The sequence below is a fragment of the Schistocerca americana genome, chromosome 1 (assembly GCF_021461395.2).
Source record: "Schistocerca americana isolate TAMUIC-IGC-003095 chromosome 1, iqSchAmer2.1, whole genome shotgun sequence".
Classification (NCBI taxonomy): Eukaryota; Metazoa; Arthropoda; class Insecta; order Orthoptera; family Acrididae; genus Schistocerca; species Schistocerca americana.
Genome location: NC_060119.1, coordinates 532,848,238 through 532,866,592, shown reverse-complemented (window position 1 = coordinate 532,866,592; position 18,355 = coordinate 532,848,238). Strand labels below are relative to the sequence as shown.

Below are 18,355 nucleotides of genomic sequence, written 5' to 3'. Positions count from 1 at the left end.
TGTGTCAAAATATGTAAATGAAAACACCTGTCATGCGTATGACTCATTGAAGTTGGTATAAACACACCAGGTACACAGCTTTTTCTCCTTTCGTGTCTGCGACATTCACCAAGACTGTCTCAATGCAGGATCACGCTTTGCTTGCAAAGCTATATTACAAGAATGATGACTGTGCACACATTGCTTTGCAGAAGTTCCAGACACTGAAGGGTTTGAAAAAAGGCATTGGTCTGATGACTGCCATGGGTCTGGAGAAAACAATTCAGAAATTCGAAAAGACAGGTTCTTTTGGTGTGCAACCTGGTAGAGGGAGGAAACAAATTGATTCAATATCAGTGGAAGCAGTAGCCACAGCAATACAGGAGGGGATGAATGGTGGAGTGCAAATGTGTAGTTCATGGAAAATTGCCTGAACATTGGACATATCTGTGAGCGTGGTGCGTAAAATCCTACAAAACATCCTTCTTTGCTATCCATTCAAAATTACCCATGGGCATGAGTTTATTCCTGGTGACCTGCCAGCAAGAGAGACCTTTGCTTTAGAATTTCTTGCTCACATGGAAGTTGACAATGGTTGGCTGCAGAAGATTTCGTGGAAAGATGAAGCCCACTTCCATCTGACAGGATATGTCAATACACAGAACTTTTGAATATGGGCAATGGAAAATCCACACACAAATCAACCAGTACCACTTCGTGCTCAAAAGTACACTGTGTGGTGCAGGTTTATGGCATCGTTTATCACATTGCCGTATTTTTTCGAAGAGAGAGCTGCTTCCAGTCCTGTTAGCTGTACCATCACTGGTAAGCACTATGAGTGTCTTTTGTTCAACCACGCCATTCCAGCTCTCCAACAGTGTGGATGTGTGGAAGGGATCATTTTTATGCAAGATGGCGCTCCTCCCCACATTTCAAATCCAGTTGAGCAGCTGCTGAAGCGCCATTTCGGAAATGCTAGAATTATCAGCCGCCATTTCCCTACAACCTGGCTGTCCTGTGTTTTCACCTGACCTTAATCTGTGTGACTTTTGGCTGTTGGGCTATCTGAAAGATGTTGTGTTCAACATTCCAATTGCAAACTTAGCTGCATTTAAGGCATGCATTGCACAACACATTCTGGACATGACCCCAGAAACACTTTGATCAGTTGTGGAACATGCTGTTTCTCGATTTCAACTTGTTACAAGAAATGGTGGACTGCATATTGAACATGCTTTGTGCCAGTCACACAGAAATTAATAATCCCATCTGGTTTTGATTGATGTTTTTTATGTGGTTTTTGGCCTCAGGACAATTAAAAACCGGTTTTTCCCATTCGATGTGATATGACCTTGCCATGGTGGTTGGGTTTACATAACCAACAGTGTCACACCTGTACACCCATTCACACTGAGTAGTACAGTTTGTTTAGTGTCAGACATACACCTTAGGCATTGTTGTGTGATTCATTTGTCATTTGTAGTTGACAACTATTATATTATGCGTACAGTGCCCTCTATTGAAACATTTTGTAACTATTTATTTTTCTTCTGCCATACTTTTCACCTTTCTCTGATAATATTCCTTTGCAAGTTGACATCATTCTGACCTGCGGTGTTATTTCTATAGTGGTTTGAAAGTTTAACTTTAATTATAATCACCCCGTATGTAGTGAGCTGTGCATATGAATATTATGTTTGAGATACTTTTAATGACTATTATCATTCACATAATTTAAATGGAACTGAATAAGTTATACATTTCATTGATAAATTGTAAGGCATCAGGTACATTTTGAAATATGTCAGTACAGTACCTGAAAACCACCAAAAGTAATAAAAATAATGCAATTAGAAACCAGTGATATGCAGAAACATTACAAATGGGAATAGAACATTGTATAGTGTGGTGTATGAGGATGGTTTGATAAGTCTGGTGAAAAGCTTCTGAAAAAGTGTTTGTTTCATAAATAACTCATCTTTCTTCTTGATGTAATCTCCTTTGAAGGATATATACTTGGTACAGTGATCCTCTGGCTTTGTCATCTCTGTCAAACTCTGAAAAATACTCATTGAGTGACAGTATGCCTTCCTCATTTGATGAAAATTTGTTCCCTGCAAGCTGAACTTTCAAGTTAGGGAACAGAAAGAACTCATGTGTGGCTAACCTCGATGACAGGGTGGACGTTGAACCACTTCAAATCCCATTTCATGCACTTTCACCGTTGTTATCACTGATGTGTGGGATGGTGTATTAACCTGGTGAAAAAGCACTGTTTTGCATGCCAACCTTGGTCTTTTCCCAGTCAACAAAAGTTTCTAATGGTCCAAGAATGATGCATAATAGGGTCCAGTTATGGTGTTTGCAAGTAATTTGTGAGGATTATTCCTTGGGAATCAATGAAAACAGTGGCCATCTCCTAATCAGCTGACAAAATGGTCTTTACTTTCTTCATTGCACTTTCATCAACCCTCGTCCATTGTTTTGGGTGCAGTTTTGACTCTAGTGTACCATGATAGATCCAGGTTTTATCAGAAGTCACAAATCAGCACAAAAGTCCTGTTGATTGTGATTAAACATCACCAGACATCGTGTTGAAATGTTGAGTGAGATGTGGTCTTGGTTGACAGCATCTTCATGGCCAGTTCTCCATGCAGGATAGCACTCATTCAGTTGATATGCTGAAGTTCAGCAGTCATGAATTTTTATTTGGTGTTCTCAAATTACCATATAAAGGATTTTGTCAATAGGTTCCTTTGAGGTGACCTCAGTTGGATGCTTGTCCATACAAGTTTAGATTCATTAATCCAGGAGGTAAATGGTCTCCACTGATGGTGCAGAGCCCAAGTCAACTTCATCCAGTTCTGGTTTGATATATGTGGCAGTCCAATCCTTCAAATAAAAATGCTTAATAATAGCATGAAACTCAATTTTATCTGTCTTCAGTCACAGTTGACGCACTGATCAATTAAGATGGCTCTAATCAATGAACTGTTCACTGTACATTGTTGAAATTCTTTATATGATCCTCAGAAAATTCAAGGTTACCAACCAAGTAGGGGCAATAAAAATTTAAAAGGTTTGTCAGACCACCATAATATATATGAGAATGATACCAGAAATTTTTAGAAACTCAGACAAAGATTAGTTAAAAATTAACATTATTTTATTGTTTTTTCAAAATATTCTCCTTTAATATCAGTACATGTTTGCTTTTGATGAAACCAGTCCTTAAAGTAATGATGCCATCCTTCTTGATGCACTTCAGAAACCAGGTATTTTACAATGTTCCTCTGCTTGATCAGATGAAATAGTGCTTCCATGTGTCTAATCTTTAATTTTTAGAAACAAAAAGAAATCATGAGTTGCTAGGTCAGGGCAATATAATGGAGGGTCCATAGTGCTGATCTTTAGGGTATTCAGATACTCAGTTGTTAGTTTTGCTGTAAGTGAAGATGCGTAACTGTGATGGAAAGGTATTTTTTCATGAACTTTTTCAATCATTTGTGGTAAACAGATCTTTATATACCAGTCAACTGAATGGTACATCTGTTGTGTAATGCCACAGTAACAATGCGGCCCATTTTACATAAAAAAGGAGCAGCCATCTTCTTACCAGCACTGCAAATTCATTGTAGTTCTGTTCAAAAGACTCACTGAGCTGACTGACTTTTCTTTTCAGGATCATAACAATGAATCCAAAATTCATAATTCATAATGATATTCCAAACCAAACATCAAGTGTCCCCTTGCAATTTTTTCAGTTTTTCTGTGCCCATCAGTGGAATCCATGAACAATAAAGTTTCCTCATGAATAACTATAGATGTAAAATATTTTGGATTTGGCTTATACCAATGCCCAATGTTTCCCACATAAATTCATTAGATGTACATTGGTATTCTTTTAGCATTGCTCAAAACTCAACAATATTTTCATCAGTAGCAGCAGTTCTAGGGTGTCCTTCAAGAAATTCATTATTAATCAAAAACCAATCTTTTTTGAATTCAATGTACCAGTTATAAATGGCTGCTTTAGATGAGGATTCTCCACCAAATGCATTCATAGGCTGATCTTCACATTGTTTAGGGGTCAATGAGCATTTAAAATCATAAGAAAATCATGGCCTAGAAATGTCCTCTACTGAAATTCATTTTTTTCTGCACACAAAAGCTTTAATTGTTGATAATTGAGAAACTATTAGAGCAAATCAAACACTCTACATGGCAATCAGCAAGTAAAACACTAGAAAGTAGTTATCAAATGTAAATAAATTTCATTTGTTTTTAGAACCATGGCACTCTTAAAATTTTTGGTGCTTTCCTCATACATTAACAATATTAAGCTGATACGTAAAATGTAAATGCCATGTGGTGAAGGCCTCCCGTCGGGTTGACTGTTCACCTGGTGGAAGTCTTTTGAGTTGACGCCACTTTGGCAACTTGCGTGTCGACGGGGATGAAATGGTGATGAAAAGGACAACACAACACTCAGTCCCTGAGTGGAGAAAATCTCCGACCCAGCCGGGAATCAAACCCGGGCCGATAGGTATGCCATTCCGTCGCACTGACCACTCAGCTACCAGGGGCGGACATTAAACTGATATTACTTAGATGAATTCAGTATTGTGACAAATACAGCTACTGCCTAAGAGTATTGTGTAATTTTTCCCATATGTGTTAACAGAATTTTTTAAATATCTCTCAGATCATTCATGAGGGTATTTGTTTTTTGAACAGACTTTCTTCTGTTATTGTCCTTCAGGATATTTATTTTATTTTTCTGTCAGCTATCACTTCATGTGGAACTGAAATTGCAAGACACATACAAAATAATACTAAGTCCTAAATTTCCATCCAACAGATTCGAATGTGTCGTCTCAGTGGAATGCATGATTTGGACCATCGACAACCATATGTTAGACAGATGATTGTGGCTTTTCTTAATAAACTTATTGATGATGGAGTAGCCGGTTTCAGGTAAAATTTCAGATGATTGTAAGTTACAGATTCCTTCCAGTGAAAGTTTTCTTAAATTACTGGTGATTTTTCCTGTCTTTGCAAGTGATAAATGGTTGGTTCAAATGGCTCTGAGCACTATGCGACTTAACTTCTGAGGTCATCAGTCACCTAGAACTTAGAACTAATTAAACCTAACTAACCTAAGGACATCACACACATCCATGCCCGAGGCAGGATTCGAACCTGCGACCGTAGCGGTCACGCGGTTCCAGACTGAAGCGCCTTTAACCGCACGGCCACACCGGCCGGCCTTTGCAAGTGATATTTTTACTTTGTTGCAGAACAAGTGAATTTATTTGTATTTGTGTTTTTATTTCTTTACTGATCCTGTAAATCATGGTTAAGTACATAGTATATACAAATGATATGGGATAAGTCAGGTTTGATGTACTTGGTGCTCCAAAAAAAAACTCAAAAACAAAATAGAAGCTGTGGCCAAGCGGGTACTCTTTTAGTTTCACTTTAAATTTAGGTAAATTTTGTATTTATTTCAGAAAGGATGGCATGTAGCTATATATCATAATGCTAGTATGATACACTCCTCCCCTACAAATGTTTGTACCTACTGAACTGACCTGCAGGTAATGCTTCTGTTTAGTATCAAAAGAGTGTAAATCATAATTATGCTTGAAGGTATTTTATTCTGTAAATATGCTTACTTTTATGAAGATTAGTACTTTGTAGGTATATGAACAAGGACGGGGAAGTATACTGAGACTCTTAAACTTTGGTCTATATGAGTCTCAGCAAGAATCTTTCTTCTTTAATTTAAATGTTTTTCTGCTACATATGGAGTCCTCCCCCCCCCCCCCCCCCCCCCCCAAAAAAAAAGATAATTCCATAGATCAGTAATGAATAGATACTGCTGTAATACATTGTGACCACTGATATATGACTTGTAGTCTGTGAGGGGATTCTTACATCATATGTAAGTGCATTTATCTTTTTAATTATATTCTTCATGTGTGTCTCCAAGTTAAGGTTATCCTGGATATGCAAACCTAAATTTTTTTTTTTTTACATTTGCAGATGAGACAGTTTTTTGTCAATGTTAAAAATTGCTGTTGCCAGTCAGTTTCTGTGAAGTGTGAAAATTGATTTTTTTTCCAGAATTTATTATTAGCTTGTTTGTGTTGAACCACTGTGTTAACCGTTGGATTACATCTGCAGCTGTCTTTTGTAGGCTGTCTTCACCACATGACTTAATTAGAGTACTTGTTGTCTGCAAAAATTACTGCTGTTCCTTCAGTTAATTTTTCTCGTAGGCGATGGGCCCAAAGACTGATGCTTGAGAAACTCCATATCTGATATTTTTGTGCATCACTATAAAAATTAGAATTTTGTGCATTTTTATATCTTTGTATTTTATTTGAGTGATCTGTTGACAATCATGCAGGTAAGACTGGATCCGCCTATCTGGTAGGCATCATATTACATAAATTCGTAGCTTCTGCAACATGATATCATGATCAGTTACATCGAAAGTTCTACTAAGATCAAGGAATATGCCAGAAATATGTTGCTTATTGTATACTGCAATTAGAATTTTATCTAGGAAGGTAAAAATAGCTGACTGATTGATCTGCCAGTTCTGAATCCTTGTTGTGAATTCTTATTATCATTTCTTTATTTAGGAAGGCTGTTAGTCTCCTAAGAAACAGTTTTTCAAGAATCAGCCTGACAGTACTGATACAGGCCTAAAGTTTGCAGCATCATATTTGTCTCCTTTCTTGTACAGTGGTGTTACTTTTGCCATTTTCAGATTTTCCAAGAATATGCCACTCATGAATGATGAATTGAAAATAATTATTAATGGTTCTGTCATAAATACTGCACTTGCATTGATGATAATATCTGGTATTTCATCAATAACTGCTAAATATTTATTGGGTAATCTTTTTGTTATCATAAATAATTCCTCAGGTGTTATGGGAGAGAAGAATAGAGTTCTTGAATAAATATTTGAGTTAGAATGTCATGTATTACTGTGTGCCTGTCTGTCTGAGAGCTGTAATATTTAGTAATCAGGTGTATGCTGTATGTGAAAAGTAACTGTTAAATTTATTAGTTAAATGAATCTAAGCCAAAAATATTTTCACTGTCTCCCCAATGCAGTAAACTTCAGTGCCCTAGTGTGAGATTTGTAAATGGCATGCAAACTACACTATCCAAGAACTGGGATTTCCTGTTTGTTGTTTGTAGTGAGGTGTGTGCCAAATTTTGCCAGGTGCCTCGAGCCTAACTGTTCATACATGGCACAATTAGGCAGAGTTACAGAAGCACCTGCATCCAATTGAAATTCAACATAGAGGCCAGCAATTCATTGTGTTACAAATAGTTTGTTGGAATGGGGTCACACTGCACTGGGGTAAGATGAGGGCACAACCTTACTTGAATTCCTGCCAGAACCTGCAGTCAGTTTTAAAAATGCTGTCTTCACAAAATGTGCATGAGACCTGTTGTTGTGAGAGTGGGCAGGATTTTGTGCTTTTGCCATTGCAAGCAAACTGACTGGACATGGCCTTACTTTCGAAGGGAGTAACATGTCGCATTTTGCGATGGGCAATGTTCCCACTTATGGTGAGCAAAACAGAGAGGGCAAGACTTCACTATATAGACTTACACTTGTTTACTTGGCTGTCTGCATGTCTGTGTGCATGCTCGTTTTGCCGGCTGATTGGGGTGGTCGAGAACAAGATGCGACTCGACCCGACAAATCGGGACCTGGTCAAATTTATTGGTTGCTATGGCACCGGAATTGAATTGTTCTAATATCTGCAACACTTGACAGAGTGAAGGATCTGAGTACTTCAGAATCTGTTCTCTAATTCTGCTATGAGAAACATTGTATGTGATCACATCACGGATCATCATGTCACTATAAAAGATGCCACAACTGCAACTTAATTTACACTCCCTGTAAACACAGGCTACTTTGGCCCACTTTTGAACAATTTCATACAATTTACTCTTCAAACAAATCATTTTTTACTTATTTTAAGTTCTGATAACCTTTTTATACAACTATAACAACTTATATTTTAGGTGCTGCACACCTTTTGCACTAATTTTTTCTCCATTTCTTTTAATTTTTTAGTTTTGGGCCAAGGTAGTTTTTCAGTAGAAAAAGTGTGGTATAAAGGCAAGTGACAAAGAAAGACCTGGGTATTTAAAAACAATTATTTAACGATTATAGTGATATTTTACTCCAAGTTAAAAATACATAGGTAGGTCAATGTGTAAAAAAAAAATATTTTAAAAGTTCTTTCAAAAAAGGAATTTTTGTGTTTAAATGTAATCAACCTTAAAGCCTCTTTTTATGAGCTTTGGTGGCTGAATAACTTTTACAATGTCACACCACTGGTAAAATAACATATTCTTTTCTTGGGGCCACTTTCAAAATTTCTTAGTCGGTGCCATACAGTCCACTGTCACTTCCGCCTCTGCCACAGAGAGCACCAATCCTGGGAATCGGAGTCCATTCCAATAAACAACAACAAATTTGTCCTTTTCTACAAGTTCCTTCATGTCTTCATTGCTTCCTTTTGTGTCTTCAACATTTGTAGCTGGGAATCTTGTACTGGGTCTTGAATCGTCTAAGTTAATTGGTTTATCTGGTTCATTGACAGTAAAAGAGTCTTCATCACTGCTGGAAAAAACCAGGTCACTGTGACATGAGGACACTATGCTGAAATTGTCATCATCATCATCATCTGTTGATGAAAGGCTTGCCTTTATTTTACCCCTTCTTTTCTTTTTGTTTCCATCTAATTTTTTTTCTAGTTTCTTCTTTTCCTTTTCAATTTTTTCTTGTTGTTCAAAGCTTCCTTTCCTTTCTTTTTCTGTCTATTTCATTCTGCTGTTTTTGTTGGTACTGAAGGATTTCAATTAAAGATATACTTTTTCCTGCAGGGACTTCCAATTTTCGACATTTTGTTGTTCACGGCTGAACAACTTCTTGTCTGTTTTCCTGAAGATGTTTGATAAATGTTTGTCCTATTGAATCAAGGTTAACAGAAGCATTGTATGATAGCAATCACTTGACAATCTCTTCTTTGCTGATCGGCTAGATTCCAGCATTTTTGAATCCAGCCAAAAGATTATCCTGTACATTCAACTCTATTCTGTTTAAGGCCTTTTTAACAATCTTGGGAAAATGTCCTTTTTTTTTAGAACAGGAAGTAGATGAGTTGAAAACCAATCCTGAAAAGTTGCACCATCAATCCATCCTTGTTTTGTGCTGTTTCATTATCCATTCTGAGTACTTGCAGCCTCTCCTACAAATCACTTTTTTCTTTCCAGGGTCATTTGACTTACAAGTTTCATCATAGTTATAAATTTTATCTGGCAATACATCACTGACTGCCTCTTTCAGATTCTCAGTGTACTCTGATATTATTTTTTTGTCAATCTGACCTCAGTTTCATTTGACATTAGACGAAAACTTGACTGTCAACTGAGGGTGTCTCTTTAAGAATGACTTAACCCAGTCACGACATGGAACATTGTTACAAAAACATTGTACAGTCTTTCCTTGTCTAGTTAGGTAGGATTTTACAACGTACCTCAACTCAAGTTCACCTGGTGGAAACCATATTCACACATTTTGTCGATATGACTAGCAAAAGCTAGTTCTTCTTCTTGCAGAAATACTTTAGGGTGGCCTGGGAAACATGAAAATGCATTCTTCAACTTGTTTTTATTAGTGCTTTGGGGTATTTGGAAATGTTCAGCAGCCTGCCTTTGTATCATTTCACCAGATCTGATGGTTTCTAAACAAGTTTAAAGATGTTTGTTGCTGTAGTCAGCATATTTTCAGCTCCCAGGAAGATGTGTGTAGTTGTAGGGCATCTTGAACAAGCTGAAACCAAACACATGCAATAAAAATATATTCACTACTGGTGCCTATTTTGCTAGCTATTTGTAGAACTTTAATACTAAAAATAATGGATTTATAGAAGTACAGCCTACTTCGGCCAAAAAAAAAAAAAAAAAAAAAAGGGCTGGGCCAAAGTAGGTCGTACTTTACAGGTTACCAGACCTGATTTAAAGATGTATGAAAATGGGAAAACACGTTGTGTTTCACAGAGTTCTAACTACAGCATGACATAAACAACTAAAAAGAGTTCTGGAAAACACACTTACATTAGAAGTTCCTGAAGAAATGCATCTTCTGCAGGAAGAAGTTTTTAAGATTAAAATTCCACATATTTACACAACACACAACTTGTGGTGCTGCATCCTGGTGGCAAACTGCAGAATCACTTGAACTTTCAGGCAGCTTGATTGGTGCTACCACCTAGCAGAACCAACCAAAACTATTTCAGATACTGCCACCAATTGCTCAATAGAACATGTTTCATTTTATTTTCCTTTCGGGCCAAGAATGACTCTAGGGCCAAAGTAGCCCATGTTTATGGTTCTTGGGAATCTGTTCTCTAATTCTGCTATCAGAAACATTGTATGTGATCACATCACACATCATCATGCCACTATAAGAGGTGCCACAACCACACTTGAATTTACACTTCCTAGTGAGGCACTGTAAGTTAGTGTATCATTGATGGTACATCTGTTCTGGCCTTTTCTTAAGGCAAAAGAACTGAAATCTGGCTGCCATGACCTCAATCTGCTGTTCATAATACTGTCTTAATGCACCTACTACTTCATCATAGGAGAGTGCATTGGGAGACGACATATGGAAGAGTTTTTTAATTAAGTGAAACACAGGCATTCCCATGACAGACAGAAAATAATGAGATTTCACAGTACCTTCAATTCGATGGAATTGATAGTGGGCCTAGAACTGGCTAGATGTTTGAGCTATTCTCTTCTTTTTCATTGAAGTGCTGAAACTGTGCATTGCTCTTTGGTGGCACTTGTTGGTTGGTCGGTTGGGCAGACGATGCAACTTGTGCAGCAAGTAATTGCTGTACAGTAGACAGCAATGTGGTGATTTGCTGATTGTAAAACTGAAAAAATCTGATTTAGTTCCAGAGCAGAAGCAGTCTGCAGCTGAGGCACAGCGGCAGGGTAAGGAGGGGGCAGGGTAGCCATTCCAACACTAAAAAATATAGCAAAATATAAAAAGACAAATAGAAAAGCAATGTGCAAACCCTCTGAAAAGAGAAATAGATTAGGTCTGCAGCTCTCCTCCTATAACATGCTCTCCTCCTATAACAGGCAACAACAAGAACAAATGAGCAAATAGAATCAATGTAACGACAGCCCCTTGCAGCAACTTAGACCACATGAAAAGCAAACAAAACTTGTTTATCAGATTTGTCGCCACTTGTGGCTGTGTCCTCTTGTAATGTTTTGTGGTTTCTGGCAGGATGAGGAGAGAGTGGTATGATAGGTGGATAGCCAGTTTCCTCTCAGTACTACACAAAATGCATGCATAGTTAAAATACACTTTGTTACAGGAACCAATTGAGTACTTAATTCAGTTATGTCCAGTCTTAAGCACTGTACTAATTCTTGAATCTTGTCCATGTCCATATCACAACTATAAGCAATGGCTAATGTTCCCTTAGAGCTAGCTAAGGTGTGAGGCGACAACTATCACTGTGGAAGACTAGAGCACAGTGCGGCACACTGAGGTGCAATATGAACTGAGTCCTGGTGCAACATACTGAGGTACTGATAATTAGAGACTGAGTCAGTTCAGTCAGCAGCAGTGACCTATATGCGCACTGCCTGGGGGCGTTATCAGCGTGTAGCCTGGGGCGTGTCTTGGTCTTCACTTGTCATAGGCATGCCTAGTTCAGCTCTACTACATAATGTTTCCTAGTGCCAAACAGTGTGCTGGAGAAGGTGTACACCAGCACATTTAGGACATTGGGGGAGTTCAGAAAAGTCACCCAGAATCTCAGGTCAGGGGAGACTTACTGGATAGGATAAGAATGAAAGAGCCTTTCCTTCTCATCCCATCTGGTAAGTCACGACATTTCTGAACTCTCCCCATGGCCTAAACCTCACTTGTCCTTTTCCTTCACATCTATTCCTTCCTGTTTAATCCTTCTGCCAAAAGAAAGAGCCACTGGCTCCAAAAGCTTGCAAATTTGAACCCCTCAATTTTTCTGAGTGAATACTCATCAATCAGTTGTCTTCCTAATTTGAGACAAAAGGTCAACTGATCTGTCATTTTTCATCCTGAAACAATACATGTGAGTTAACAACAGACAAATCAACAACAAAACAAAGTAGTGTGTACAACCATTTTACATATTGTCTGCCTCTCATGTATCTTTCCCATAGCTGATCAAACATGTCTTTGTAATTGCATACTATTTCCGGACAGGACACAGTTGTCTTAGAGCCATCTTTCATTTTTCTGGCAATAAATTTGACATATTTTGGATTGTAAGTAGAAAGCAGACGAACTGTTTTGTTGTCCTGCCATTTCACAGCAACTACAACATACCATAAAGAGAAATGAAACTCTCCACATTTGTTAACACTATTTTGTGTGGTAATATTCTGATGATCCTCTCCTGTTTCCTCTTAAAGTCCCAAAGCTATAAAGGCCATTGTTTCTCAGTCCTTGCATCATCTTGCAAGTTGTAAAAAAAAAAAAAAAAAAAAAAAAAAAAAAAAGAATCTCACTGTGTCAAAAAGTGGTTGCCACAGCTTCAGCACTAATAACTCACACACCTGGTAATTCTTGAAATCTTGTATTAAGGTGCCGAACATAGTAGTGTACATTTTAACATTTGAAATAAAACACTATTGGAACTGTGAGATGCCAGATTTTATAGCCCTTTTTTATAGGCTTCTTGAGCATATATTGCTTGAGAGCTGTGCATTGCTTGAATGCCACCATTGATTCGTCAACTGCAAGACGGCCCATATGCTATCAAACAGATTTTGTTCAGTGCTGCAATAAAATTTGTCATACATTTTATTAGTTTTTGTATCAAGAATGATACTATTGTCATTGCTGTGCTGATTCTGTGTGATTTTCTTGTATTTTGACAGTGTCATGATATTTGATATTAAACACATCTTCAGCATTCAGTCTGAAGTTCAGTAACAGTCAGCTGCCAATAGACAAAGGATACCAGTTACCATTGGCATGCTTGTGAACACCTTCAGTTCAGGAATGGTTCTTCTTTCCATCTGACACAATTCTTATGAGCAGCATATAAATTTGTTTGCAAACATACATGCTCCACAATGTTTCTGAAAAAGTTTTTCAAAATAAACACATTCATTGTCTGATTAGTGAAATCTTAGGCTTTTTAAGTGTCTTCAAAGCATGTTGTATCATCACCCCAATCATTATCATAATCACTTTCATTTCAACCTCCTACCTCTTTAGTGTTTATATGTTCAGCCCTTTCATCAGAGTTCTCTACATCAAAAATTTAAGTCTGCTATCAGTGTTATTTGTGAACATCTGAACTGCCATCTAGTGTTGGATTTTCTGACCAGACATGTGGCATACAACTTCCAGATGATTTCGTTGTGAAAGTATTGTCTGTTATAGATTATCAGCTTCAACTTATCTATCTTCAGGGGCATCTGTATGAAAAGATGATCCAGTATCTAATTGTCTTTTAATATCTGGAAAATAATGACAGCTCATTAACAGTAAGCTATAACTGTATTATTTTCAGTCCAAATTAATAAAGAGTAATAGAACAGGATCTACTTACATTTCAAATCTACAAATAATTTTATAAATAAAGTGTGCTGGGACACATGTGTCCTACTAATTTCATTTCACATACAAAGTAACACAGTTTTGAGTATACTTGCCAGTGTATTTGTACTAAAATGATTAATAACTTAAGAAGAAGAAGAATTACTTACTTCATACATCTTTGGAAAGTGAGAAATGATGAAAATTGATACAGAACTTGATACAGCGAGGTTTCAGCAGCCTTATGTGTCTGCTAGTCAACTTGAGTAGTGACAGACTTTTCTGATATTAGACTTCTCTGTCCCAAATTTTTCTCACATTTGGTACAGTCATCTCTAGACAGGAGAACCATCCAGAGGTGGGTAATATATGTCTTGGCACTCAAGTCAATAGTCAAAGTTAATGAGACATATATGACCTTTCAACCACAAAAGGGTTAGAGCATCTGATATTGTCATTTCTCCAATAAGCAGCTGCTGCATGTCGTCGTGTAGTGACCAACAGCAGTTTCTCAACATAAGTTGTTTCAGCAGCCCTTATACTGTCTTTCCAGCACTTTGATGTCTCGTTGAAAAATGTTCACCATGTTCTTTGCCAATATCATCCACATTTTAGGGAAAAAGTTGAAGGTAATTGTTCAAAATGTGAATCTTGAGGCCCATTGAGAAGTCTAACTTTTTTAACTTTTGCAACATATAGGCCACAACAGAAACACAATGTAGGTAATTTTTGTTGTTTGATAACTTAGTGGCAACCTCCTTTATTATATCAAAGTCTTCCTCTCAATCACAGTAATTTTTGATTCAAAGTTGAAATCAACCATCATTTTCAATCATCGGATCCAACAAACTCATGTCCTTTTGACTTCACATCCAGTAGCTAAGGAAACTCACACAGAGTAACCTGAAATGTTCTCCAGATTTGTGTTAGACTTTCACAGGCTGCTTTATTAATCCCAGCTTAATACTTAGAAGTATTACAAAAATAGAAATTTTTCCAGATTTATGAGGCTCTTGTGCAAAGAGACAAAAAGGCACAGAGCTTGCCACTGTATGTACTAAAAAATGCAACAAATTTCAGCTAAATTTCAACTTCACATCTTGAGAGAGAAAATGGCAACTTCACTGCTGCAGTTTTATCTCCAAAGATGTTGGAGACAAAACATTAAGGAACAGCTTTCTGTATCAAACACAGACTCTCTGTCTGGAACATTTAATTGAAGTATACATAATTAAAATTGATAAAAATATTTTTATATTGGGTAGGAAATGTAAGAAATGTATGATATGCCTTTTTGTTATCATATTCATTCAACACAATAAACACTAAAAAAATTAGCTATTTCATGAAAATAGCTTTTCATCATTGCCCTGTGTAGCTCATCCATATAATCTATATCGTATGTTACTGTTAAAACTGTGTATGGAAATGTGAGATTTACTGTTTATAGCAAATCTCCTTAGTCCTGCTGTGCTGGTGAGGGGGTCTCTGAACATGATACCTCTCATACATGCTAGCTTAATGATACATGATGGTCCCAGCAGTGGCTTGATAACCTTCACCATCAGTGGCAGCTTCATCTTCAGGGTTTGACCAATAAACAATATCTACCCACCCTCTCCCAGTAATGAGTGTACATATAACATACATCACAATGAGGAACACAGAATTTTTTGAGTTGCTCTAGAAGAGGGAAGAGGTGTGGCAGTAATGAAAGTGTTCCAGTGAACTGCTATAGTTGGAGTCACGAATGATAACATACGAGTTTAGGCTTGTTCTACAAATCTATGTCACACATTCTCCAATAGTTAGTGAGTGTTCGGAGCACTCTGCTGTAAATGTCATAGCTAATGTGAGCATTAAACAGTATCGTAGAAAGTTGTTTAGTAAATTTCTATTCCATTTGTTGTGAGTTGTCATCGCTGATGGTGGTGGTAAGTGATAAATTCTGCATAACCAAGAGAGAGACGTAATTTGCAGGATACATGCTTTCTTCAAATGGAAAGCATGCTCATGTGCATACCTCAACTGTCACGTGGAATCACCAACAATGCAATCGCCATCCATGCCTCAAAATTCGTGAACCACCTTCATTTATGGATCCAACTATAGCTGTCCTTCAGATCTGGCTGGGTCATGGTGTTCAGGGTTGATTTTAGTGATTTTGGCGCATCCAAGAGAGGATGATCAAGTGCAATAATCTATGCTTGAGAAATGGTCCTGCAAAGTCAGGGTGCAGTCCCTTCCAAGATCAGATAAGGATCTGGTCATAATCGGAGCTGGTTTTAACCACAAGCAACACAAGCTGCTGCTTGTGGCACTGAGCTGAGTGAAGTATATGACAGTTAGTAGCAGAAATTAAAATGAGTGAATGTCTGTGAAGGAAAGGGGTGGAAGGGAGGAGGGGGCTGGAGAGGAGTGCCAAATGATAAGTCACTTGTGTAGAATAATGTTCTCAAACTGGCCCTGACCAGAGTGTAAAAGCTGTGGGAATGCCACATGATGTGTTGCTCACTTTAGCCACACCCTGGCAAAGTTTTCAATATTGATTTTCAATATTGATGTCAATTTATGGCCAGTATACTATATTTCTGGCTGGAAACTGAATCCTGGTCTTCCATTACTGGGTGTGGAAAGAAATGCCAAGATCTTTCCATGCGGGGTCAGAGGTATGACCATGCAGTTCTTTGTGTATTTGGTACCATGAAGTGGAATACCATTGACTGGTGTTGACCAGTTCTGGAGGGCTTATTTAGAAACAAATTCTTGACCCATTCAGTTGCAGTTTGAGAAGGAATCCATGAAACAGCTTCACATTTTCCACTCAAACAAAGCATGGCCAGAAGAGAATGAAGCAATTAGAGGAAAACTCCTAGTCAAGTAAGGACTGAACGTCTACTTTTTGGATTTTTAATCTCACACATACTCATTCAATATGCATATATAGCAATAAACAAGCTCAGAAATTCAATACTGGTTGCTTTTCTACTATAGTTGAATTCTTTTATCTTGGTGGCTCGCGCATGCCCGCCCAGACGCGGGAGATTGCTGCGGTGCCAGTTGCACACGACGCACGCGCCAATAGAAGCAGCACCAAAGTATAGCATAGTTCGCAAGCTTACGTTTAGGGGGGAGCGCGCAGTTCATGAAGTAAAGCCACCATGGCTGCATTAACCCTTTCGCTGCTACAAAGACGTGCTCCCTGCATTCCGCGCTGTGCGCGATTTTGTCACTGCACTGCTCGCCTGTGCAGACACATCGTGTTCCGACTGCTTTGACACTCTTATCATTCGATTTCACAAAAATTATTTGGCCCAAAAATTAGATTTTTACACATCTTCTTGACTGATACCTTCCCCCCATAAATGACTTAATTTTGTTTCGATGTTCAACGCAGTTATTATGCAGCATTAAATATAGTAAACCTTTGCATGAAATTTTGAAGAGTTTGCAGAGGTAAAAGTCCATAGAGTATACTTTCCTTATGGTCGATTTTAGCTGCCACAATGTTGAGAATGAAATGTGGACAAGATACCTAAATTTCATATAAAATTTACTGTATAACAATATCTCATTTAAGTACCACATAGTTGTCGTATGTAATATTGAGAAATATTCCGTCTTTCACAACTGTAACAAGAGTTTTATTTACACTGAGCACGTTTGGCTTTATTTTAAAGCACTTCAATCAATCAAAAGGAAGTAGACAAAACACATTAAACAAAACTGTGGACTTACAAAAACATTAGGACTTGAATATACCGTCTATCAGTGAAGTGCTCTGAGCTATGTCAAACATAATTTTTGTGTGTGGCACACACAAACATCATTTATTTGCTAAAACACTGATCAGCCAACACAAACGTTGAATATTGTGTTACTGCAGCACAAAACTATGAAAGGTGACAAAATACTGTCCACTGAAGATGCTTCAAAAGAGAAAAACGCGTCTGGTCTAAATAAGTCGCTTATTACAGTTGCAGAAGAGGAATATATTTCAGTACCATTGGTAAAACTGCGACTGTGGAACAAAAATAAGAAAGAGAACATGAGTACCATTGTGTATGTGCCATACCTTTCATTGATTGAAGTGCTTTAAAATAAAGCCAAACAGATCCAGTGTAAATAAAACTTTTATTACAGTCGCGAAAGACGGAATATTTCTCAATATTACATACGAGACCTATGTGGTACTTAAATTAAATGAGATATTGCTATACAGTAAATTTTATATGAAATTTAGGTATCTTGTCCACATTTCATTCTCAACATTATGGCAACTAAAATCAACCATACGGAAAGTATACGCTATGGACTTCTACCTCTGCAAACTCTTCAAAATTTCGTGCAATGGTTTACTACATTTAATGCTGCATAATAACTGCGTTGAACAGCGAAACAAAATTAAGTCATTTATGGGGGGAAGGAATCAGTCAAGAAGACGTGTAAAAATCAAATTTTTGGGCCAAATAGTTTTTGTGAAATCGAATGATAAGCGTGTCAAAGCAGTGGGAACACCACGTGTCTGCACAGGCGAGCAGTGCAGTGATGACAAAATCGCCCACAGCGTGGAATGCGGGGAGCACGTGTCTGCAGCAGCGAAAGGGTTAATGAAGAGACAAAGCATTAGAAATGTCAAAAAATTGCATTCAAATGAATATAATTCGTGAAGTAAGGCACTTCGATATTGTTTTTAAATAATGAAAATAT

The 18,355-nt window shown here is 37.6% G+C and overlaps 1 protein-coding gene across 1 annotated transcript in view; it reads left to right on the top strand.

Moving 5' to 3' along the window:
- The window catches only part of LOC124624621 (alpha-amylase-like), a 126,723-nt gene that overhangs the window by 52,047 nt on the left and 56,321 nt on the right, over nucleotides 1-18,355 (top strand). The window contains exon 4 of the mRNA XM_047149118.1: nucleotides 4,841-4,956. Within this exon, the coding sequence (XP_047005074.1) occupies nucleotides 4,841-4,956 (116 nt within the window). The remainder of the gene's footprint in view (nucleotides 1-4,840; nucleotides 4,957-18,355) is intronic.